Source organism: Schistocerca piceifrons, chromosome 2 (genome assembly GCF_021461385.2).
Source record: "Schistocerca piceifrons isolate TAMUIC-IGC-003096 chromosome 2, iqSchPice1.1, whole genome shotgun sequence".
In the NCBI taxonomy this organism is placed as follows: domain Eukaryota; kingdom Metazoa; phylum Arthropoda; class Insecta; order Orthoptera; family Acrididae; genus Schistocerca; species Schistocerca piceifrons.
Genome location: NC_060139.1, coordinates 643,516,980 through 643,542,312, shown reverse-complemented (window position 1 = coordinate 643,542,312; position 25,333 = coordinate 643,516,980). Strand labels below are relative to the sequence as shown.

The following is a 25,333-nucleotide window of genomic DNA, read 5'->3' as shown; positions in this document are numbered from 1 at the left end:
AAATGGCAACTACCTGGGAGCCTGTATCTAATATTTTCTAGGTCTCATGAACAAATAAAGCGAGTTAGGTCTCACACAATCGCTGTTTCCAGAATCGATGTTGATTCCTACAGAGCAGATTCTGGGTTTTCAGAAATGACATGACACGTGAGCAAAAAAATATGTTCTAAAATTCTACAACAGATCAATGTCAGAGACATAGGCCTATAGTTTTGTGCATCTGCTTGATGACCCTTCTTGAAAACTGGAACTACCTGTGCTCTTTTCCAATCATTTGGAACCTTCCATTCCTCTAGAGAATTGCAGTACACGGCTGATAGAAGGGGGGCAAGTTCTTTCACGTACTCTGTATAGAATCAAATTGGTATCCCATCAGGTCCAGTGGACTTTCCTCTGTTCGCTGATTTCAGTTGCTTTTCTATTCCTTGTACACTTATTTCAATGTCATCCATCCGAGGCCTTTTCCTCCAGGGTGGCCTTTGTGCAGATCCATTGCTTCTCACAAAACACATTGCAATCAAATTTGTGATGCTATCTGCATCAGTCTCCTATCTAGCAATGTTCCTCTTCCAGAAACAGCGGGCTGGAGCTTCCCACTTATGTTTTACCCCGTGTCTTGTGGAATCATACAATGAATGTTTTACTGGATGGGGAACTTCTTATGGCCCCCTCCTCTTCCCATGATTCAGCCCCTGGCCTTGATTCCATCTGAAACCAATTACTTCAACACCTCCATCCTCCAAAATGACAATATCTCATTGAGGTTTGTAACTGTATTTGGCTCCAAGGTATTTTCTCCTCTCAAGAGAGGGACAGCATTATCTCTATCAAGAGAGGGACAGTATTGTGCTTCCCATCCTTAAGCTCAGTGAGGATCCATGGTACCATGATAGTTTCCAGCCAATAAGTCTGAGTAACATCCCCTGTAAGTTATTTGAATGAATAGTGGCTCGTTGGATCTATTGGGTACTTGAATCTTGGGATAGGGATGGTCTCCAATCGATCAACTGCTTCAGCAGGTTTTTTCTCAGCACCACCATCTTGCTACAGTTTTTTTATCAGTGTTCATAAGGTCTGTGACAAGTCTTAGTACCATCACATCTTACTTACACTCCATAAGTAGGCTCTTCAGGGCCCCTCCCGATTTTTATTCACTGGTTCCTGCCCCACCAGTTGTTTCGACTTCTGGTTAGTGCCATTCTATGTTCTCCATGGACCAAGAGAATGGCATTACACAGGGTTGTGTGTTAAATACCCTTCTTTTCCTCATCACTGTAACTCGTGGCCTCTGTAGGACCACTGGTCACCCCTGCTCTGTATGTGGGTGATTTCTGTATTTGGGATGGTTTCCATCCAGTGGCCCTTGGGGCAACACCTCCAGTGTGCCATCTGGCACAATCCCATGTGGAGTCTCTCACACTGTTTCCAATCCCCCCCCTCCCCCCTTCAATCATGGGTGGTGCATTTCTGCCACCATACTATGGTTCATCCTGATCCAGAGCTCTGCCTTGACACCCAGTGCCTGACTGTGGACCCCAACTCCATTTCCTGGGTATTCTTTTGGCAGCAAGCTTATTCAGCTGCCCCGCATCCACCTTCTGAAGATTGGCTGTTTCCACAAACTTGATGTCCTTCACTTCCTTACCCACACCTATTGGGGCATGGATCATTCAGCTCTTCTCCTCTCTAATTGGGCCTTAGTTGTGTTCCATTTGGAGTATGGTTTATCAAGTTTATGACTCAACTGCCCCTTCCATGCTTCTTCATGTGGACACGGTCCACCATCATGATATCCCAACCAATGGCTTTTGCACTAGTCCTGTCAATAGTCTTCTGGTTGACACTGGGATCCCCTCCCACTTTTAGTTCAGCAGTCCCAGCTTCTGGTTTCCTATCCTCCTATCTATTCTTTTCACAGCATTGGGATGTCACCCACCTGCTGCCTGCCATTGACTGGGTTTACTAGTAGGGCTCTGCCTTACTTCTCTCTCCATCTTCCCTCTTTGTACTGTTCCCCACATTCTCTTCCGAATGTCTCCCCTTGGTTAGTTCCTTGGCCTCAGATTCAGATGGATCTCTTCCAGGTCTGAAAGCTTCCATCACTTCAATGATGTGTCATTGTTTGTTCAGCCCACTCTTTTGAGAGTTTTGGGATGCTGTTGTTTTTTACACTGGTGGCTCTAAATCCACCAATAATGTGGGATATGCCTTTACATCTTCTGTTGACATGAACACCATCTTTTGTCTGCCATGTGCGGGGCGTTTACCAAGGAACTGATCGTCATATCCGGGCCCTTTGCTTTATTAAATGGCACTCTCTCACCCAGGTTTTATTATGTGCGCATTTTATGAATGGCCTTCAGGCTATTGCTTGGTGTTTCTCCCACCACCCCTTGGTGTCTGCTATCCATGACCTTCTCACTGATCTTGACTGTGCTGCTAGTTTGGTTGATTTCCTTTGGGTTCTCCTCCACATGGGATCCCAGGTAATGATCCTGCAGATTGTCTTGGTTGGGTGGGAAAGTCAGGAAGGGGAGGGGGAATGGAGGGGACAGCCATCTACTTCCCCTTCTCCATGACCCTTCCAGGGGCTGATCTGCAGTTTTACATTGAATTCCTTGTGGCTCAGTCATGGACTGGCTCTTGGAGGGTCACTCCTTTGTCTAATAAATTCTGTACAATTAAGGGGACTCTCACCACGTGCCATTGTTCCCTCCACTTCTGCCATGAGTCTACCATTCTCTGCCATCTTTCTATCAGCCATATCATGATGACCTATGTTTTTTTTTTTTTTGTTTTTTTTTTTTTTTTTTTTTTTTTTTTTTTTTATTGTGTAGTGAGCAGTCCCCCATTTGTAGTTGTGGGCCCCCCTTCACTGTAAGCCATATTTTTCTGCACTGCTCCCAGCATTTGGCTCTTCACACTAAATATACCTTCCCACTCTCCTTGTCCTGGACATTAATGGACAACCCTTATGTTGTTATATCCACCCTCAGTTTTCTTCATGAAAATGGTTTGTCCTTCCAGATTTACGTACCTGAATTTCCTTGTGGAACTGGAGTCTCCCAGTTAGTGTTGGCAGTGGTTTGGTAGACCTACAGCCTTGCCTCCAATGCTAGCCAGGTCCCCCCCCCCCCCTTTCCCCTATGTTTTGTCTGGTCTTTCCTGCCATTTTATTTCCCCTTTTCTTGTGTCTTCTTCCCATGGTGCTGTCCCCATTTTGTCGCAATCATGATATGACTGGGATTGAAATGGGTCGGTGGTGGTGCCGGTACCCCATGATGCATACTGCCTTTGGGGCACCCACTGCTCTTGCTATTCCTCGCATTCCCCCCCCCCCCAACCCCCCCCCCCCAAAAAAAAGAAAAAAATATATAAAGTCCCATTCTATTCTTTACTCTTCCTGTGACCCCAAATTTCCTTCTACCTGTTCTCATTTCCCATTGACTGAACTGTGCTGTTGGTGTTGTTCCTTCTTCAGTTTCTGCCACATTGGATAATGGGACTGATGACCTCATTGTATTCTCTTCCTCCCTTCCCCCCCCCCCCCCCCCCCCCCAATCAACTGACCCTCTCTTTACATACTGAAGAATCAGAATGACATGTATTATCGAGATGATAAACAATATTGGTTTGTTTATTTATTTATTTAGCCTCTGTGTCATTGTTCTCCAATATAGTGCAAGGAACACTGCCTTGTATGTCTAAATATCATATATCAGTTTTAAAATCAGCTGAAACTATAAAACAGTATTAAGAGAGGATAATATGGATACTTCAAAATACTGTATCATGCAATAACATTGAATGCCAGTGGGAAATAATGAAAGATGTAGTGGAGACATCAGCAAATGAAATGCTAGGATGTGAAGTAAGGCATATGAGACCTCCATGTTTCAATTCTGAATGTGATGGTGTATAAGTGGACACTACAGCCATAGTGTACAAGAAGGATGGTGGAACATTACAATGAAAATATTACAAAGGAAAACAGAGGACTGAACAGAGGACCTACCAGAGAAGAAAGACAGAATGGATCAAAGTAAAAATTGAAGAAATGGAGCTTTAGAGGAATAAGAATGAGCCAAGATAATTTGATAAAGAAGTAAATGCAGCATGAAGCCATTCACTAGTAGAACAAGTCTGACTAAAGATGAGGCAGGAAAAATTTGAAGTGAGGGAAAAGAGAGATGTTACAAACTCCTCAACCCCAGAACAATATCAAGAATCCCAGCAGAGGTACACAATGGAGAAAATGATTCTGATTCCACAGTTCCACCTAACCCAGAAGAAATAAGAGCTACCCTGAAGAAACTGAAAAACAACAAGGCAGTGGAAACAGACTTTATCCTGGCAGAACTACTTAAGCAAGGAGGCAGTGAACTGGAACAGATCTTCCTAAGGATGACTACTTTAGTATGGGCAGTGAAGGAAACGTCCCAGAAACGGAAAGAATGAATAATAAGCTCCATTTACAAGAATGGAGATCAGTTGGAATGTGATAGCTATAGGGGGATCACATAACTTAACTCTGGCTATAAAGTATTCTCCAGGTAATATTCAACCACCTCCTTCCAATAATTCAGAGAAAGATGGGGACATATCAGTGTGGATTTCTTAAAGAAACGTCAACTCTGCAGATCAGATCTGTACTCTACAGGTAGTCATAGGGAAGATGATCAAATTTAGGACTGGCATGCATCATCTATTTATATACTGTAAAGGTGCATATGGCAGTATAGATAGAGTAGCTATAGTATGCCCTAGAAGAACTGGAAATCCCTAGAAAAATGGTAAGGCTAGTGACAATGACAACGAGTGAGAGATGAAGTAGCATAAGAATAGGAAGACTGATTCCTGACACAATGAATATCGAAAATGTGGTGTGGCAGGGAGACACACTGGCCTGCCTTATTTTTAATGCTGCCTTGGAGAAGGTGGTGAGAGATGCATGCTTTTTGAGTGGGGGGACAATCTACCATCAATTGGTGCAGATACTCTCTTATGCAAATGACATAAATATAGTGACAAGAATGGAAAAGCCAGTGGGTGAGACATCCATTGCACTTGACTAGGCTATCAGAAATATGAGATTAGACATAAACCAGCAGAAAACAAAATATGTGGCTGCCAGAAAGGGGCATAAGGAGAACATGCCGGCTTCGATAACAATGGGAAACCATACCTTTGAGAGATTGAGCAGTTCTGGTACCTTGATTCAAGAGTCACCTACTCAAAAGACATTTTCCATTTTACATTAAGTCAAAAAGAGACTAATAGCAGCCAATAGAGCTTACTTTGCTCTAACAAGTCACTTTTCAAGGCTTCTGATCTACTGCACCAAGAGGTACATCTACATCTACATAGATACTTCACAAGCCACCATACAGTGCATGACGGACAGTACCCTTGTCACTACTTGTCATTTTCTTTCCACTCACAAATACAATGAGGGAAAAATGAGCATCTGTATGCCTCCATATTTTCCCTAATTTCTTGTATCTTATCTTCATAGTCCATGTATGCAATGTATGTTGACGGCAGTAGGATCATTTAGCAGTCAGCTTCAAATGCTGGTTCTCTAAATTTTCTCAATAATGTTTCTCAAAAAGAATGTCACCTGCCATCCAGGGATTCCCATTTGAGTTCCCAAAGCATCTCTGTAACACTTACATGTTGTTCAAACTTACCGTTAACTAATCTTACAAGACCTGTGCTCACATATGTGTCTGAAACTTGGACCCTAACAGTGAAAGAAATCTAAATGCTGTACACATTTGAAAGAAAGAGTCTCCAAGGAATCATTGGCCCAATTTGTGAAAGATACAATGATGAGTGGTACAACAACATTTATAAAGACCTACCTATCAGAATAATAGCAAAATCATCCATATTCAGGTGAGTTGGGCAGGTAGTGCAGATGACTTTTGCAGAAGTACACAGAAATGTATTTCAAGGATGACAGAGAGAGTGTGGTCAGCTGAAAATCAAATTTGAGGTTGGAGTCATCGAGAGTCTCCAGAAAACTGCTTACAGAAATTTTAGAGCTCTAGGAACGGACTCAGATTATTGGCAGAAAACTGTTGAGGAGGCCAAGGCTCACAATGAGCTGTAAAGCCACGAAAGAAGAAGAAAAAGAAGAAACAGAAGTAACATGTAGAAAATATTTGAACAAATAAGTTTTCCATAGGAGAGTAACAAATTAAGTAATTGTTTTCAACCATTGAAAATTCATAAGTATGTAAAATGAAATTTCACACACTGTTTGTGTATTACATGTCCATACATAGCCTCCTGTATTGCTGTGTTATAGTACCTTGGGCAAAGGATCAGTCAACTCTCAGTACACTGCCAAGGAAGTTGACCCCACATAAAATCCTTTCTAATAATAATAATAATAATAATAATAATACTTTATTCAACATTGAATGCTTCATTGCAAATGAACTAAAACTGGGTACAATTCTTGATACATAACACAATAATACATCTTCTCAATATCTCACTGATTAACAAAATTATTAGATTACAAATAAAATGGTTTGCTTAACACTGTTCACATATTTTTTCAAAGCGCTTCTTATTCTGCATGTAAGTGTGATACTCTTCTAATATGTAAAAGAGATTTGGTTACAGGAATTTCTTTAACTGAAATTTAAGGTTGACTAATTTCGAACCTGCACATAGTGCTCCCATTTTTTAGAGCACTGTCTGTGACTGCTGTTGTAAAATTTTTCCTTGTTTCTGGTATTGTACTGATACAAATCAGAATAAATGAGGGGCTTCAGTCTTTCAGCAAGTAATATGGCTTTTAGAATGTACATTTTTACTGTGGTTACATCAATTTTTGGAAACAACCCACAACGTGATTCCTTCTATTGCTCCCCAAATTTCTGTTTCATAATTCAGGTGAGAGGAAAATCAAGCATGGTATGCAGTTTTTAATAAACAGTGTCTTTGCAGAATGTACTAATCAGTTAACTGCAAATATATTCTTAGACAACTTATGTGTTACATTATCAACAAGTGTGTCCCATTTTAGATTGCTTTGAATTGTTAAACTGAGGAATTTTACACTAAACTCTTGTTTTCAGCATCTCTCTTGCACCACAGTCAAAACCAATCTTATAATAATTTTTTCTGTGTAAGGTGTGATATGACCTACTGCAATAACTTTTGTTGCTCCATGTTGCACCAAAGTTAATCTGCACAAACATATACTTATTATAACCATTATTGAGTTTCATTTGCATCAGTAAGTAAATTGTTCACTGTCACATTCAGATGAGTTACACATTTAAATAAGAGTTCATTGTGCATACAGAAGGTCCTAAGGGTGTCTTTTTGAAAAATGTGCAAATATCTCACAGATGATAAAATTATGATAGAGCTGCTATTAACGAATTAACAACCCTTCACATGAGGAAAATTCAGAATATGAAGACAACAATGTTGAAACACATAAAATTGATATCAATTCAGATGTATTGTCCCTTCCAGTGTTGAAATCACGAGTCTGTCCATTACTAAACATTTCAACATAAATAAGGATGGGCGGACTAAATTGGCAGAAGGAACTAATTAGCCATAGCAAGCCAGGCCTTACTAGAGCAGTAGACTCCAGTTGAATATGTTCCCCTTTATCTTAGTGATAGACAATTAACAGCACTCTTGTTATACTAATATACAAATTATAAAATTTCTTGGAAGTTCGACAGCTCTTGAGATGTACAAGATGCAGACCAAGGGAGATGAATACTCTTCTGTGTTTTCTGCTATATGCAGGAACTTACAGAGCTTTCCATCTCCATTTCAAAAGATTTGTAGAATACAGAGAGGGCTGACATATTCTCAATTATTATCTCATATTGCAGAGTCCTATTTTTACTTCACTGGATTAAGGATGGCCAGTTTCATATAGGACTACATCAAAATTTAAAACAAAAATATGACTTCATATGTCAAAGAGACTTATTAGTGCAGGGAGATCAGAATATGAGAAAAAAGACCAGGCAACATAGACTATGAGAAAAAAATGTATCACAGACGTCCAAATACAAATAACAGCAATAATTTGTAGTATGAATTGACAGTTTCTCATCATTACAAGACATGAAACCATGAAAATTTCATTCTTTCCAATGTGAAAAGTTTTATCAATTAAACTGTTGACAGTGTACTCACTGATGCAATATGATCATCCATTCCAACTAGATGTTTACTTGAGACTGGCACTACAGATGAAACAAACTTGCAGTAAGGAAGAATCACTAGTACTTAAACTATCTGCAGCTTGCCTGCACTCATTCATTACAAAATTAAAAGTATTAGGTTTTTTGTTGTATCATGTTAATTTTCAAAATATCTCTGAAAAATTTTGTTCTTTTAAAAGAAAAAAGAAATAAATATTTTCACTGATTATGTTATGGATCAGTCAAAAGAGGTACCTTTCTACCATTAGGTTGCTTTATTGTCTGTCAGTTTGGTATAAATTTTGCAACTGATTCTAAACTAATTTCCTGATGAGCCAGAGACTTGAAACTTTGAACGTAAATCAGAATTGAAAGAAAATGCAGTATTGACTGATTTTCTTGTCTGCTGTGGCAGAGGCTACTTTGTGTATCACTACCATTTCCCCCTTTTCCTGTTCCTGTCGAATATTGTTCACAGGAAGAACAATTGCTGGCAAGCCTCCCTGTGAGTTCATATTTCATTAATTTTACTTTCACACTCTTTTTGTGAGATATATATAGGAAGAAGCAATATACTGTCTGAGTCGGGTGAATGATTGAAGAATTTCACACATATACATGACTAAAAAGTGGGAAATAATTATTTAAATAAAAATTACTTTTTAGTATACCATGTTTTTAAATTGGAGTAAAGAGTACAAAATAATTTCTGCTAGCCCCAGACACATTCCTAATCCCATACAGATAATCCCGAACATTTGTTATTGTGAATTTTAGTAGCTATAAAAATACTTGTTGTGTGACGAAACATAACTGATGCATGAATAACACACCTCCATACTATTGCTCTACCAATTAACTGATTCATGAATGACTTATGTCTTTACTGTATCTATTGCATGTGTGCCATATTTTTCATTTTATACCTGACAAGAATTTTCATGCCTATTAAAAACTCACAGTTACAAATTTTCAGGACTATCTGTTTGTGGCTAGAAATCTTTATGGGACTGGGAGACACTATTTTACATGTTTTAGTCCAATCTAAAAATTTGGTACATTAAAAATTCATCTTTTATTTACGTAATTATTTTTTTTTCTTAGATTCAGGTCAAATTGGCAGAACAAGAGTGTTTGCATCTCAAAATATAATTCACCAGCTTATAGTTAATACTTATATAGGAAATATATTTCTGCAAGAACTGTAGTCCTAATTGGTACCCATTTGTTCCTTCCTCTGGTAATAAATCAGGAACATTGCAGCAACAAGAAAGATTGTTGAGGGCAAATTGCCAATAATATATTTTTTTCACTGAAAAAAGTAAAAGTGAATGAAGAGAGACTGTAGTTACCATTCTTTTAATTTTGTAATTAGTTTACAGATTAATCACATTTCATTGTTACAGAATTCTGGAAAATGGAAGTCTCTGGATTCAAAACATCCATCCCGAGAACAAAGGATACTACTCCTGTCAGGCCACTAATGGAATAGGAATGGGCTTAAATAAAATTATTTACATCACTGTTCATGGTATGTTTTTCAAAAAAGTTTATGATATATCAGCTCATAGAATAACATCATTTATAAACATTAAATTATAATTTAATTATAATTTGAAATACTATAACCCATCTGTTTGCAATTAAGCTACATTGTTTTTTAAGATGAATGCTTTAATAAATAATAGCTGACTACCCAGCATTACCTTGTCTTTCATTAGATACTATGAAGAATAAAGTCAATCTATAGTATAAAAGGAACTTAATTTAGTTAATTTTTTTTTAAGTTTAAATATGGTGTACAAATCATAATGTAAACTTTGGTGTAATGTTAATGTAGTTGGAAGTAGACCGATGGTGTCAGAGTCATTGCCTGTACATTCAGCAATCAGTACTGTAGCTTTGATACACTGTTTCCAGTGATGAATGATTATTCATAATACGTTGGAGTAGGAAAACATTGTCCTGCATGTATAATTTCTTCCAGAAGCATTTGAAGAGTGCTGTTCATTAAATTTGACTAAGTTTTGACATAAACATCATTGGAACTGTCAACAATTGACCTGAAAATTCCAGAAGTGACTGTAATAGCAGCTATTTTAGGCTATTTTTACAGTTTGGTCCTTCATACCTCACCCCAATCTCTTTGGCTGTTATGTCATCTAATGAGCCCAAAAACTTTGGATTCAGTTCTTGTTTTGGTCAGTTTTACTTATCTTTACAGATTATCATGTCCTTATCCTGTAGCACCCTGATAGGTATGAAATGTTATTAGAAAAATGACCTTGAAGAGTGCGTATAAAATACTATTATCACTTCAGTTACTTTTGTATGCCATCCCACATGCTTACATAGGGCTACTAGACATTTTGTACCACCAGTATTTTGTGACAGTGATATGTGTACCATGCTTACTTCAAATTAGTGTATGCATTCCATTTTTATACTTTATATGTCAACCCCCCTTTTCCACCCAAATTCCCACACCCATTCTTATGGATTAATTGCCATCGGTAGTCTTTGGCTAGTAATCAAAATTTCCTGGGTTTCAACCTAGTCACTACTTGAATTTTAAATGAAAATGATCATCAAAGCCAGCCAAAGACTTTCAGTATAAGGAGGCACACTCATTCTGCCAATGGACTTGCCAAAGAGAGGGGAGGAGTGGACAGAGACTCAGGGCACTCCTTTGCCCTTGGGTTAGTAAACTGCCCCTAAAGAGTAGAAGAATCAGCAATTATAAACTGCATGAGGATGCAGAAGGCAATGGAAATCACTGCTTTTAAGACACCTTGTATGGTATCTCCAGAAAATGTGGCCTGTAATTAAAAAAGCATCACGATGATCACTCCATTGGCTAAAGAGTCCAGATTAGTCACCCATTTCGTCTCAGGAAAGGAATGGAAGGTCATAAGTCTGAATGTTGTTGTGTGATGAAACAAGCTGGCGTAATTTAAATTCCCCTCTTGTTTTGCCCTCTGCCTCCTTTAATTCATTTTGCAACTTTTAACTAATTATCATTAACATATGTGAATATAATCTGCATTTCCATTAAATAGAAAGATTGGCCCTCAGTTTTAAAGTAAATAACACCAGATCTAATTTTGTGCTTAGTTTTATGTATGTAATTGATTTTTTAATTTGTTTTGCCTATTCCTAGTTAGTACCTTTTGTTATAAGGTGAAACCAGTGATTGTTTCGTACCTTAAATTCTATTGTTGACATATAAAAAAGTATAAATTCCGTAATAATTGTAAACTTTGGAAGATGAAGTACTAGTAATCTTAAGTATCTATTTATATCTAAAAACAAAGATGGTGTGACTTACCAAACGAAAGCGCTAGCACGTCGATAGACACACAAACAAACACAAACATACACACAAAATTCTAGCTTTTGCAACCAACGGTTGCTTCATCAGGAAGGAGGGAAGGAGAGGGAAAGATGAAAGGATGTGTATTTTAAGGGAGAGGGTAAGGAGTCATTCCAATCCCAGGAACGGAAAGACTTACCATAGGGGGAAAAAAGGACGGGTATACACTCGCACACACACACATATCCATCCACACATATAAAGACACAAGCAGACACCGTAATCTACTATACAATTTTATCCCACCTATATATACTCAATAATACATCACCCACTTCCAAGATATATGTCTGCTTGTGTCTGTATATGTGTGGATGGATATGTGTGTGTGTGTGCGAGTGTATACCCGTCCTTTTTTCCCCCTAAGGTAAGTCTTTCCGCTCCCGGGACTGGAATGACTCCTTACCCTCTCCCTTAAAACCCACATCCTTTCGTCTTTCCTTCTCCATCCCTCTTTCCTGACGAAGCAACCGTTGGTTGCGAAAGCTAGAATTTTGTGTGTATGTTTGTGTTTGTTTGTGTGTCTATCGACGTGCCAGCGCTTTCGTTTGGTAGGTCACATCATCTTTGTTTTTAGATATATTTTTCCCACGTGGAATGTTTCCCTCTATTATACAAGTATCTATTTAGCTCTATTCAAAAACATGTTAGCAAAACCAGCTCTTCATTAATTCCAAAATAATTAGCAGTTTTGTCAAAAGTATTGTTTGTGTAACTATATTTGTTAATTTCATGATTTAAACAAATAATTCATCTTAACCCTTGTAGTAGAAGAAACTGTTAAAAAGAACCAATTTTTCGATGTAGTCACTTAATTTAATGAGTTAAGTCTTAATTATAATTTCTGTAATTTTAACTTCAAACAATGTGTAGTTTCAGTACCTATTATTGTGGTGATATATAAGGGCTGGATTTTTGATTATGAGACGGTCAGTCCACGGCCGATTTTCAGACTAGTAACCTGTGCTGTTTAGAACAACAATGATTCAACTTAACAGTGTAATAAGTGTTAAACAATTAAGCCGTATGTTAAAACAGTGACAGTGTCTGCTCCATAAGTACATGGTTATTCTTCAAGAACTATGAACTTTGTGGCTACATTTTTATTGCTCATAGATGTTCAACAGTAAAGTAATGTAGCAGTATGTGGAGTTTTGCCTGCAAACTATTGATGAGGCTTGTCGCAAGTTAAACAGTAGTGTACTGGCCATATAACGGTGTATTATCGGGGGTTGTGAACAGTGAAATTAAAGTACAGTGATACACAACTGTGCACCTGTTGGCTACATAATTTGCAGTAGTCAGTGTCGGAATCCACAACCCATTTTTTCAATCAGTGTAGCAATGCAGTATGTTGACACCAAGGACAACAAACAACAACTGAAGAAATAAAAAGTAGGAGGGACAGCCACAGTTGGGCAGCTAGAAAATCTGTAAAATGGAAATCCAAAGACTCGCTCTAGATACAGTGGGGGTCTGTAACAGAAAATCATTTAATTATGTAATGGCTTCAGCATGAATAGGAAGGCTGTGCAGTGAATGAGTTACTGTTCAGGGATAGGATTATTCTCTTCATAATTGGCAGCACACCAGCACCAATGACAGTAGTTCAGATGTCTACTGACATCAGCAGCAGAAGATGAAGATGAGAGAAAGTAATGAAGATAATGAACATGTAATTCAGTATATGAAGGGAGATGAAAATCTAATAATAATGGGTGATGAGAACACAGTAGCAGGAGAGGAAACAGAAAACATAGTTATGGGAGAACATGGGTTCACTATTAGGAATGAGAGAGGAGAGAGACAATATGAATTTTGCAATAAATTTCAGCTTGTGATATGAATACACTGCTCAAGAACCACAGGAGGAGTAGGTGTACTTGTAAAGGGCCTGGAGACACATAAAGATTCCAACTGGATTACATCATTGTCAGACAAGAGATTCTCAAATCAAATATTGGATGATAAAGTATACACAGGAGCAGACACAGACTCAGGTCACAATTTAGTAATGATGAAGAGAAGATTGACGTGCAAGAGAATCATCCAGAAGAATCAATGTGGAAAGAAATACTGAAGGGCTGAGGAATGACGTGGTGTGTTTCATGTTCTATATGGCTGCAGATACATGTGATAATGGATACCATAATGGATGGTTCAGTTGAAAAAAAATGGATTTCTCTAAAAATAGCAGTCACACAAGTTAGACAGACATATATAGGTACAAGGAAGGTAACTGTGATGAAACCTTGGCTAACAGAAGAAATATATCAGTTGATTGATAAGAGAAGAAAAACAAAAATGGTCAAGAAAAAGCAAGCAAAAAAGGAAGTGCAGGAAAACCAAGGCAAAATAGCTCCAGGAACAGTGCAAAGAAATCCAAGTGAAATGGTCATTGCCTGACTGAATATTATACAGGAAAGTCAAAACATCAGAACAATGTTTAGTGAAACTAAAAGCATAGACATTAACATTAAAGAGTGCAATGGGAATTTCACTGTGAAGCACAGAGGAAAGAGCAAACAGGCGGAAAGAGAACACTGAAGACCTCTACAAGGAGGAGGGACTATAAGGTAATGTGATTTAGAAAGAAAGGAGTGTTTGCATGGAGGACATGAGGAGATCCATTTATAAAGTCAGAATTTGACAGAGTTTTGGAAGATTTGTGATCAAACAAGGGAAAAACCATAGATAATATCCTTTTAAATTTCTGAAGTTATTGCGAAAAGTGACCCAGATGACTATTAAAGATTCTCTGGAGCACCAAGTTTGAAGACATATTGTCAAATTTCTGAAAAAATGTCATCTGTACGATTCTGAAGATAGCAAGACTAGATAAGTGTGAGAACTATGACACAATCTGTTTACAGTTCAAGAATCCAAGATGCAAACCAGAATAATATACAGCAAAATGGAAAAGAAAACTGCAGATCTGTTAGATGACAAACAGTTTAGCTTTAGAAAAGGTAAAGTCATGATAGAGGCTGGTCTGACATTTTGCTTCACAGTGGAAGCAAAACAAAGGAAAATCCAAGACATTGTTCATAGGGTTTATTGAACAAAAAAAAGCATTCAGCATTGTAAAATGGTGTAAGTTGTTCAAAATTCTGAGAAAAAATGGGAATAAACTATAAGGAAAGATGAGTACTAAATATGTATAAGAATCAAGTGGACACAAGGCCAAGAATGAAGTTCTCAGATTAGGAACATAGTAAGAGAGGATTTAGTGTTACACCCATTATTTTTATTATGAAGAATCAATAATGTAAATAAAAGGAAGATTCAGGAGTGAGATTAAAATTCAGACTGTAAGAATATCAATGATATGATCTATAGATGACATTGTTATTGTCAGTGACAGTCAGAAAGAATTTCAACTTGTTGAATGGAATGACCGGCATAATGATCACACACTATAGACTGGGAATTAACCAAAGAAAGATGAATGTAATGATGAGTAGAAGAAATGACATTAACAACAAACTTAATGTCAAAATTGGAGTCCATAAAGTAGACAAACTGAAAGAATTATGCTAATTTGGAAGCAAAATTATGCATTATGGACAAAGCAAGAAGGATATAAGAAGCAGACTATCACGGCTAAGAGGACTTTCCTCATGAAAAATAGTCCATTAGTGTCAAATGTAGGACATGCTATTTTATATGTAAGATGACCATAGCCATATCATTCCATGCTTTGAATAAACAAGACCACTATGACTGTTAGAGTTCTTTATTGGAGAATAATTGTTCTTGTATAAATATCTGTAATATGAATACACTGTTCAAGAACCACAGTAGGAGTAGGTGTACTTGTAAAAGGAAAGGAGACAGATGAAGATTCCAGCTGGATTACATCATTGTCAGACAGAGATTTTGAAATCAGATATTAGATGGTAAGGTGTACACAGAAGTAGACTTGGACTCAGGTAACAATTTAGTATAGATGAAGAAGAGACTGGTGTTTAAGATAATCATCCAGAAGAATCAGTGCAGAAAGAAATACAGAAGGACTGAGGAATGAAGTGGTGTGTTTGTTGTTCTGTATGGTTGCAGATACCTGTGATAATGGACACCATACTGGACAGTTCAGTTGAAAAGAAATAGGCTTCTCTATAAATAAATACTGTATAAATATTGTTCTCCAATAAGCAATCCTAACACTCACAGCAGTCTTGTTTATTCAAATTATCAAACATAGTCTTTAATTTTAGGAAGAAATTTCTGACAATGTATGTTTGAAGTGCAGCATGACATGGAAGCCATCATAGACTGTAGGGAAACTGGAAAGGAAGTGAGCTGATGTGTTTTAGATGTTGTGCTAAACAAGAATGTTGAGAATTAGGTGAAATGATGAGTAATGAGGAGGTTCTCCACACAACTGGTGAAGAGAGAAACATATGGAAATTATTGACAAGGGTGATGGGTCATGTGTTAAGCCATAAAGGAATAACTTCAATGCTACTAAGGGAGCCATTTTGAAAAGAAAAAGAAAAACCCTTCCCATCTCTGCCAGATACAAAAATAGATAGAGATAACAAAAGATAGAGATAAAAAAAATCATCATAACTGTCAGCTTAGTAACACCAAAAGCTGTGAATTTTATGCTAGTCTGGTCATTTTTAATATTTTTACACTCGTTTTGTTGTAGGAACATTTTACCACTGAATCAGAGGCTCAGACGGTTTTGCGACCATGTTGGCTGCAGATTCCTTGACTTGCGCCATAGGGTGGTGGGTTTCGGGTTCCGCTGAATAGGTCAGGAGTTCACTACACTCAGCTTGCAGCTACACAGGTAGCAGAGGCTGTGTGACATGGACTGGGCGGTTTTTTAGGTTAGAAGGCCTCGGGAAAGTACAGGGTGGGCTGCAATCTCAAAGGGCGCATGGCAAATACAAGACATGCTTGGATCAAGGAACAGTCGGAATTGTAGTTGTAAATTGTTGTAGTTGTGCTGGGAAAGTCCCTGAGCTTCAAGCGTTAATAGAAAGCACAGAAGCTGAAATCGTTATAGGTACAGAAAGCTGGCTAAAGCCTGAAATAAGTTCTGCAGAAATTTTTACGAAGTCTCAGATGGTGTTCAGGAAAGATAGATTAGGCAGAATTGGTGGTGGAGTGTTTGTTTTTGTCAGTAGTGGTTTATCTTGTAGTGAAGTCGAAGTAGATACTCCATGCGAATTGGTATGGGTGGAGGTTATACTTAACTGCCGAACTAAGTTAATAATTGGCTCCTTCTAATGACCCCCAGACTCCGATGATATAGTTGCTGAACAGTTCAGAGAAAATTTGAGTCTCGTAACAAATAAATACCCCACTCATACGATTATAGTTGGTGCGGACTTCAACTTTCCCTCGATATGTTTGCAAAAATACTTGTTCAAAACCGGTGGTAGGCAGAAAACATCTTCCGAGATTGTCCTAAATGCTTTCTCCAAAAATTATTTCGAGCAGTTAGTCCATGAACCCACGCTAATTGAAAATGGTTGCAAAAACACCCTTGACCTCTTAGCCACAAACAATCCAGAGCTAATAGAGAGCATCATGACTGATACAGGGATTAGTGATCACGAGGTCATTGTAGCTAGGCTCAATACCGTTTCTTCCAAATCCACCAGAAACAAACGCAAAATAATTTTATTTAAATAAGTGGATAAAATGTCACTAGAAGCCTTCCTAAGAGACAACCTCCATTCCTTCCGAACTGACTATGCAAATGTAGACAAGATGTGGCTCAAATTCAAAGATATAGTAGCAACAGCAATTGAGAGATTCATACCTCATAAAGAGATAAGAGATGGAACTGATCCCTCATGGTACACAAAACAGGTCCGAACGCTGTTGCAGAGGCAACGGAAAAAGCATGTGAAGTTCAGAAGAACGCGAAATCCTGAAGATTGGCTAAAATTTACAGACGCGCGAAATTTGGCACAGACTTCAATGCGAGATGCCTTTAATAGGTTCCACAATGAAACATTGTCTCGAAACTTGGTAGAAAATCCGAAGAAATTCTGGTCGTATGTAAAGTACACAAGCAGCAAGACGCAGTCAATACCTTCACTGCGCAGTGCCGATGGTACTGTTACTGACGACTGTGCCACTAAAGCGGAGTTATTGAACGCAGTTTTCTGAAATTCCTTCACCAGGGAAGATGAATGGAATATTCCACAATTTGAAACACAAACAGCTGCTAGCATGAGTTTCTTAGAAGTAGATACCTTAGGGGTTGCAAAGCAACTCAAATCGCTTGATACGGGAAAGTCTTCAGGTCCAGATTGTATACCGATTAGGTTCCTTTCAGATTACACTGATACAATAGCTCCCTACTTACCAATCATATACAACCGCTCGCTCACCGCTAGATCTGTACCTACAGACTGGAAAATTGCACAGGTCGCACCAGTGTTTAAGAAGGGTAGTAGGAGTAATCCATCGAACTACAGACCTATATCATTGACATCAGTTTGCAGTAGGGTTTTGGAGCATATACTGTATTCAAACATTATGAATCACCTCGAAGGGAAGAATCTATTGATATGTAATCAGCATGGTTTCAGGAAACGCTGTGCAATGCAGCTAGCTCTTTATTCGCACAAAGTAATGGCCGCTATCGACAGGGGATCTCAAGTTGATTCCGTATTTCTAGATTTCCGGAAAGCTTTTGACACTGTTCCTCACAAGCAACTTCTAATCAAGCTGCGGGCCAATGGGGTATCGTCTCAGTTGTGTGACTGGATTCGTGATTTCCTGTCAGGAAGGTCGCAGTTCGTAGTAATAGACGGCAAATCATCGAGTAAAACTGAAGTGATATCAGGTGTTCCCCAGGGAAGTGTTCTGGGACCTCTGCTGTTCCTGATCTATATAAATGACCTGGGTGACAATCTGAGCAGTTCTCTTAGGTTGTTCACGTAAGGTCATCCGAAGACCAGTATCAGTTGCAAAGCAATTTAGAAAAGATTGCTGTATGGTGCGGCAGGTGGCAGTTGACCTAAATAACGAAAAGTGTGAGGTGATCCACATGAGAAATCTGTTGGAATTCGATTACTTGTAGTACAATTCTCAAGGCTGTCAATTCAACTAAGTACGTGGGTGTTAAAATTACGAACAACTTCAGTTGGAAAGACCACATAGATAATATTGTGGGGAAGGCAAGCCAAAGGTTGTGTTTCATTGGCAGGACACTTAGAAGATGCAACAAGTCCACTAAAGAGACAGCTTACACTACACTCATTCGTCCTCTGTTAGAATATTTCTGCGCGGTGTGGGATCCTTACCAGGTGGGATTGATGGAGGACATCGAAAGGGTGCAAAAAAGGGCAGCTTGTTCTGTATTATCACGTAATAGGGAAGAGAGTGTGGCAGATATGATATGTGAGTTGGAAATGGAAGTCATTAAAGCAAAGACATTTTTCGTCATGGCAAGATCTATTTACGAAATTTCAGTCACCAACTTTCTCTTCCGAATGCGAAAGTATTTTGTTGAGCTCAACTACATAGGTAGGAATGATCATCAAAATAAAATAAGAGAAATCAGAGCTAGAACAGAAAGGTTTAGGTGTTCGTTTTTCCCGCACGCTGTTCGGGAGTGGAATGGTAGAGAGATAGTATGATTGTGGTTCGATGAACCCTCTGCCAAGCACTTAAATGTGAATTTCAGAGTAGTCATGTAGATGTAGATGTAGATGTAATATGTGTTCCTAGGTAGTAAATCACATAGGTACCAAGTTAGGTTAGATTTTGTCATAAGTGTATAAAGTTTGATTGAAACTGGTCAGGCTTTATTCCAAGAGTGCAGTTTTCTTTCAGATAATAATTTGTATTTGTATCAAGTTTGATTGAAACTGCTCCTGTTATTTCAGAAGACACACATGGTATGAGCAGATACTCAAAGTTCCTGGAATAAGATGGGCTGTGTGAGCTTGTGTAGTACACAGTTTTCTTGTTAAGCGTTCTTGTTATGTGTTATTGCATAACCTCTTAATATTTAAATCCTCCTGGCATTAATCAGGGAGGTGTTGTCTGCTTGTAGTGAATTCTTTTGCTACGGCTGTTTTCACCTTGCCTTATTTTTTTATTATTACTATTGTTTTGAAAAGTGTAAGTGAGCAAAGTGTGGTTGTGAAATTTTGCTTCCCTCTTGGGAAAAACACTGTAGAAACTGATGTAATGTTGAAACAGCCACAAAGATGACACTCTGGGGAAAAATTACTGTCTGAATTTTTTTTTCTCTTCAGAAATGGTGACCTATTGAGGCTTTGTTCTGGACGTCTTTTAACTGCATGAACATAGAAAAACATTGAGAAAATCTGTGAACTTGTCATTGAAGACAAATAGTGGACCACTGAACATGGAGCAGTGTTAACAAGATTTTCTTGGAACATGGTTCAGTGAATTTTAACAGAAAATTTGGGACTCCAAAGAGTCATTTCCAAATGTGGGTTTCAGGTTCTTACTATCAATAAGAACAGTCTCAAACAGAATGAGCATTTTTACAAGTTACTTTCTAGTGGTGAATCATGGTTTTATGCCTACACTGAAAAACTGAGAGCCCCCCCCCCCCCCCCCCCCCCATGAATGATCAATCTTGTTTGTTAAATTCACTCTTTTCTGTCCATGGGTTTGTCAAACAAGACTGCAGATGTACCAACAAGTTCATCAATTTAACCTTGCTTTTGAAGCAGACACTGTTCATGTTGTGAAATATTTTGACACTAGTACAAATAGTTACCAATGCAGACAACACACTTCTTGCATTGGCTTAAGATCTAAGTGTAAAGAAGAAAAAGAAAAAAATTAGATGCTGGTCCAGGCAATGGTTAAAATTGAAAATTGTTAAACGAAATATTACGCTCAGAATTTGATAATTACATCAACTTTCTTCAAATGGATATTGAAACTTTTAATAAATGGTTAGAGTTACTTCACCCTCTCAGTGAAAAAGAGGACACAAGTTTGTGAAAATGTATTCATTTCTACATGGTCCTCTAATGACAGTTCATTAAAATATCACAAAATGGAAACTTATATCTATGGAAGAACTGGAAAGCTTTATTTTAGTTGCCCCCCCCCCCCCCCCCTGCCCCTCTTGTTGCATAGAATATTATTCTTAATCTCTTCCTGTACAGTACTTGGCTGGGAAACATGCAACACTTCTACCGTTTCGAAAACTGCCAGTGCTCTTTTGTATTTACCTTTAACCATGGTTTCCAAAATTGTGAAAACTCATGATGACAGTGAGATAACAGCTTTTCATTAAACATGAATGGTGAGACATGAACACAAACAATCAGTGCAATCTTGTCAAATCTGCCTTCAGTCAAACTTTCTCTCAAGCACAGTCCATGTCTGATGAACAATTCAAACAAAGCCACACTTGTTGTGATAATAAAAAGACATTTCCCTTCCTTTGCATGTAGCATAGAAGAATTTCAAATATTAGTTAGTGAACTTACGTTAGTCTGCTCTGAAGATGATCTAGAAATGAACTACACCAAAATTGAGATCAAGCTGAAGGAATGAACACCAGAGAGAAGTAAATGAGTTGGGAATACACAAATGCAAAGGGTCACACAATATGTACACTACTGGCCATAAAAATTGCTGCACCATGAAGATGATGTGCTACAGATGTGAAATTTAAGTGACAGGAAGAAGATTCTGTGATAAGCAAATGATTAGCTTTTCAGAGCATTCACACAAGGTTGGCGCCGGTGGCGACACCTACAACATGCTCACACGAGGAAAGTTTCCAACTGATTTCTCATACACAAACAGCAGTTGACCGGCGTTGCCTGGTAAAACATTGTTGTGATGCCTCATATAAGGAGGAGAAATGCGTACTGTCACATTTCTGACTTTGACAAAGGTTGGATTGTAGCCTATCGCTATTGTGGTTTATCGTATCGCAACATTGCTGCTCGCGTTTGTCGAGATCCAATGACTGTTAGCAGAATATGGAATCAGTGGGTTCAGGAGGGTAATACGGAATGCCATGCTGGATCCCAACAGCCTCGTATCACTAGCAGTCGAGATGCCAGACATCTTATCCACATGGCTGTAACAGATCGTGCAGCCACGTCTCGATCCCTGAGTCAACAGGTGGGGACGTTTGCAGCAGCGTGAACTATCAGCTCGGAGACCATGGCTGCGGTTACCCTTGATGCTGCATCACAGACAGGAGTGCCTGCGATGGTGTATGCAAGGACGAACCTGGGTGCATGAATGGCAAAACGTCATTTTTTTGGATGAATCTAGGTTCTGTTTACAGCATCATGATGGTCGCATCCGTGTTTGGCGACATCGCGGTGAACGTACATTGGAAGCATGTATTCGTCATTGCCATACTGGCGTATCACCCAGCGTGATGGTATGGGGTGCCATTGGTTAAACGTCTCGGTCACCTCTTGTTTGTATTGACGGCACTTTGAACAGTGGACATACACAAACAGCAGTTGACCGGCGTTGCCTGGTAAAACAGCTCTACCCTTCATTCGATCCCTGCGAAACCCTACATTTCAGCAGAATAATGCACGACTGCATGTTGCAGGTCCTGTACGGGCCTTTCTGGATACAGAAAATGTTTGACTGCTGCCCTGGTCAGCACATTCTCCAAATCTCTCACCAATTGAAAACGTCTGGTCAATGGTGGCCGAGCAGCTGGCTCGTCACAATACACCAGTCACTACTCTTGATGAACTGTGGTATCGTGTTGAAGCTGCATGGGCAGATGTACCTGTACATGCCATACAAGCTCTGTTTGACTCAATGCCCAGGCACATGAAGGCCTTTATTACGGCCACAGGTGGTTTTTTTGTGTACTGATTTCTCAGGATCTATGCACCCAAATTGCATGAAAATGTAATCACATGTGAGTTCTAGTATAATATATTCGTCCAATGAATACCCGTTTATCATCTGCCTTTCTTCTTGGTGTAGCAATTTTAATGGCCAGTAGTGTATATCTGATTCAACTTGTAAATATGAAACCCAGTTTACCAAAAAATACTGAGAGGAAGACCAGCACAGATGGGAGAGAGATTTACAAAAGACAGCTGGATTCAGTTGGCAATGGAGAGTTCAAAATCAGCATAAATGGACGAACTGGTTGGGATCCTATATTGCACCCCAACTCAGAGGCCACAGCATCAAGTGATTGAACTGGATGATAATGTTGATAATTATGATGATGACAATAACAGTGACTTACCTTCACAAGGTGAAATTTTTAATACTGCCAATACATACATATAAAAGTACAAAAACCTGTAACAGCTTTTGGCACTATTAGTTCCTTCCTCAAGGAAGGGAAACAATGGTTTGGGGAAGGTTGGAAAGGAAGTGCAGGGTCCCAGACACCTTCCCAGGATGGGATAAATGTTCATTTGTAGTAGATACATTTAGATGATGTACATTTTCATTTGTATGTTCATAATATGAACTCTATAGTTTTGACTTCAACAAATGCCTTTCACATGCAGTACTAATCCAGCTGAACCATCCCAGTATGAATCAACTTGAATAGTTACTTAGACTAACACTGCCGAGTGAAAGCACGTATCCAGGTTCAAGTCTAGATCTGAAACACAGGTTTTAACATGTTATCAAAGCTCATCTGACTATGTGCTTCTCCAAAGAATAAAAAACTTTGTCCCAAATGTTTCACTTGTCTTGCTGTTTTGGTTTACCTGTTAACCTCTGCAATTTTTTCTCCATTTGTTTATGCTATTATTAGCTTACTTTCTTCATCTTCTTATTTCACTCACACTGCCAGTGCACCTAAGTGTTAACCATCTGAACTACTTATGTTTTCATGTTTGAGCATCTCAACTGGTATAGCACATGAAATAGGAACACTCATTTACTAGTAATAATAAATTTTATTAACATAAGCAGAACACAAAAAAACATATTCTGGAACACTTGATACTAGTTTTCTGTGTTAGAGTACTGCTATTTGATATCTCCATATTTATAAGGAAGTTTGACACACTGCCACTTTCACGGAATGTTGCAAGGAACACTGGGATCAAATCAACCACCCATACCAATCAACAACACCTCTGGTAGTTGTGACAAACACAATAGTGGATGATCTTGACCTCTATATTGGCCTCCTCACAGGAAATGGTGCATTGTCCAAAAATCTTACAGGGAAGTGCAGTCAATGTGCAGAGCATGTTCTTTGTTTGGGTAGTGAGTCTACTTTGGGTGTTTGCTCTTGTGCTTCAGGCTGAGATTGTTTCTGAGACCCAAGTGTTGGCAGCCCTTCTGGGAATGTGTATGCATTTATCACTCTGGCAACTGAGATCATAGTAGCATTAACTTTTAATACAAGGTGGAATCCGAAATTTTCAGGACTGCTACTGCCTACTGAAAGTAGGAGTAGTAGATCTTTGCATTGCTAGGTGGCGAGAGCTGCATATCTGATGAGTCAGTGTGTGGAGTGGCATTCAGCATGGAGGACGTGTTGCATGTCCACAGTGATTTCCCTAATTTTCTGTGCTTGGTGCGTGGCAATTTTACGATGGATCCATGAACAGAACAGCATGTGTGTATCAAATGCTGTGAAAATCTGAGGTATTAGTGCTACGGAGATCCTTGCAATGATTCAACAAGTGTTTGGGGACAGAGCATGAGCCATACGTGTGTGTTTGAGTGGCATGCTCAGTTCAAGGCTGACCGTACAGAGGTCGAAGATGATGCTCACACTGGAAGGCCCGTTAGCCACACAATGCCAGACATTGTTGCCAAACTTCAACAATTGGTTCGTGTAGGTCAATGTCGAACCATTCAAGACCTTGTGGATGAAGTGGGTTTTGGCTATGGGACATGTCAACAAATGTTGACTGATGAATTTGGCATGCATCGTGTCCCCGCAAAATTTGTGCCAAGGTTCTTGACTGCCGATCAGAAGGCACAGCATGTTGAAGTGTGCATGGACCTTCATCAGACCACATCTGATGATCCAACCTTCTTATCACCAGTGACGAGAGCTGGATTTATGGGTATGACCTACAGGCAAAGCAACAGCCATCCCAGTGGAAGAGCCTGGGCTGTCCAAGACCCAAAAAAAAGTGAGACAGGTGAAGAGTAAAGTGAAGAGCATGATCATCATTTTCTTTGATACCAAGGGAATTGTGTACAAAGGTTTTCTCCCACCCAACCAAACAGTGAATTCCATGTATGTCTGTGATGTTTTGCAATGGACCTGTGAAAACGTGCGGCAATGACGGCCCGAACTTTGGCATCAAGGGAAATGGCTGCTGCATCATGGCAATGCACTCTGTCACACGTCCTTGCTCACCAGGAACTTTTTGGCAAAAAAAAAAAAAAAAACATGGCAGTTATACCCTACCCACCACACTTGCCAGATTTTATACCTCTTGAAACTTCACACTATTCCCAAAACTGAAACTCAAGTTGAAAGGCCATCGGTTCGACACTCTAGAGAGGATTCCAGAAGCATTGCTGGCAGTGTTGAACACCCTCAAAGAACAGGACTTCCAGAAAATGTTTGACCAGTGGCAGAAGCAATGGGACCAGTGTGTACATATGGATGGGAACTACTTTGAGGGTGATTATAACCATTAGTCTAAAGAAAAGGTTTTCAACAGATGGCAGCACCAGTCCCAACAATTTTGGATAGCACCACTTAATATGTCCAAATTTCTTGCTCCTCTTTTAATGATTTGATATGGGCCTGTGTTTGGGGTTATAGTGTGGGTTTGACACTCTCTGTTCATAACATGACATATGTACATGTTTGCAC

General features: G+C 38.9%; 1 protein-coding gene across 1 annotated transcript in view; it reads left to right on the top strand.

The window, feature by feature from the left end:
* The window catches only part of LOC124775688 (Down syndrome cell adhesion molecule-like), a 195,830-nt gene that overhangs the window by 155,492 nt on the left and 15,005 nt on the right, over nt 1-25,333 (top strand). The window contains exon 9 of the mRNA XM_047250517.1: nt 9,599-9,723. Within this exon, the coding sequence (XP_047106473.1) occupies nt 9,599-9,723 (125 nt within the window). The remainder of the gene's footprint in view (nt 1-9,598; nt 9,724-25,333) is intronic.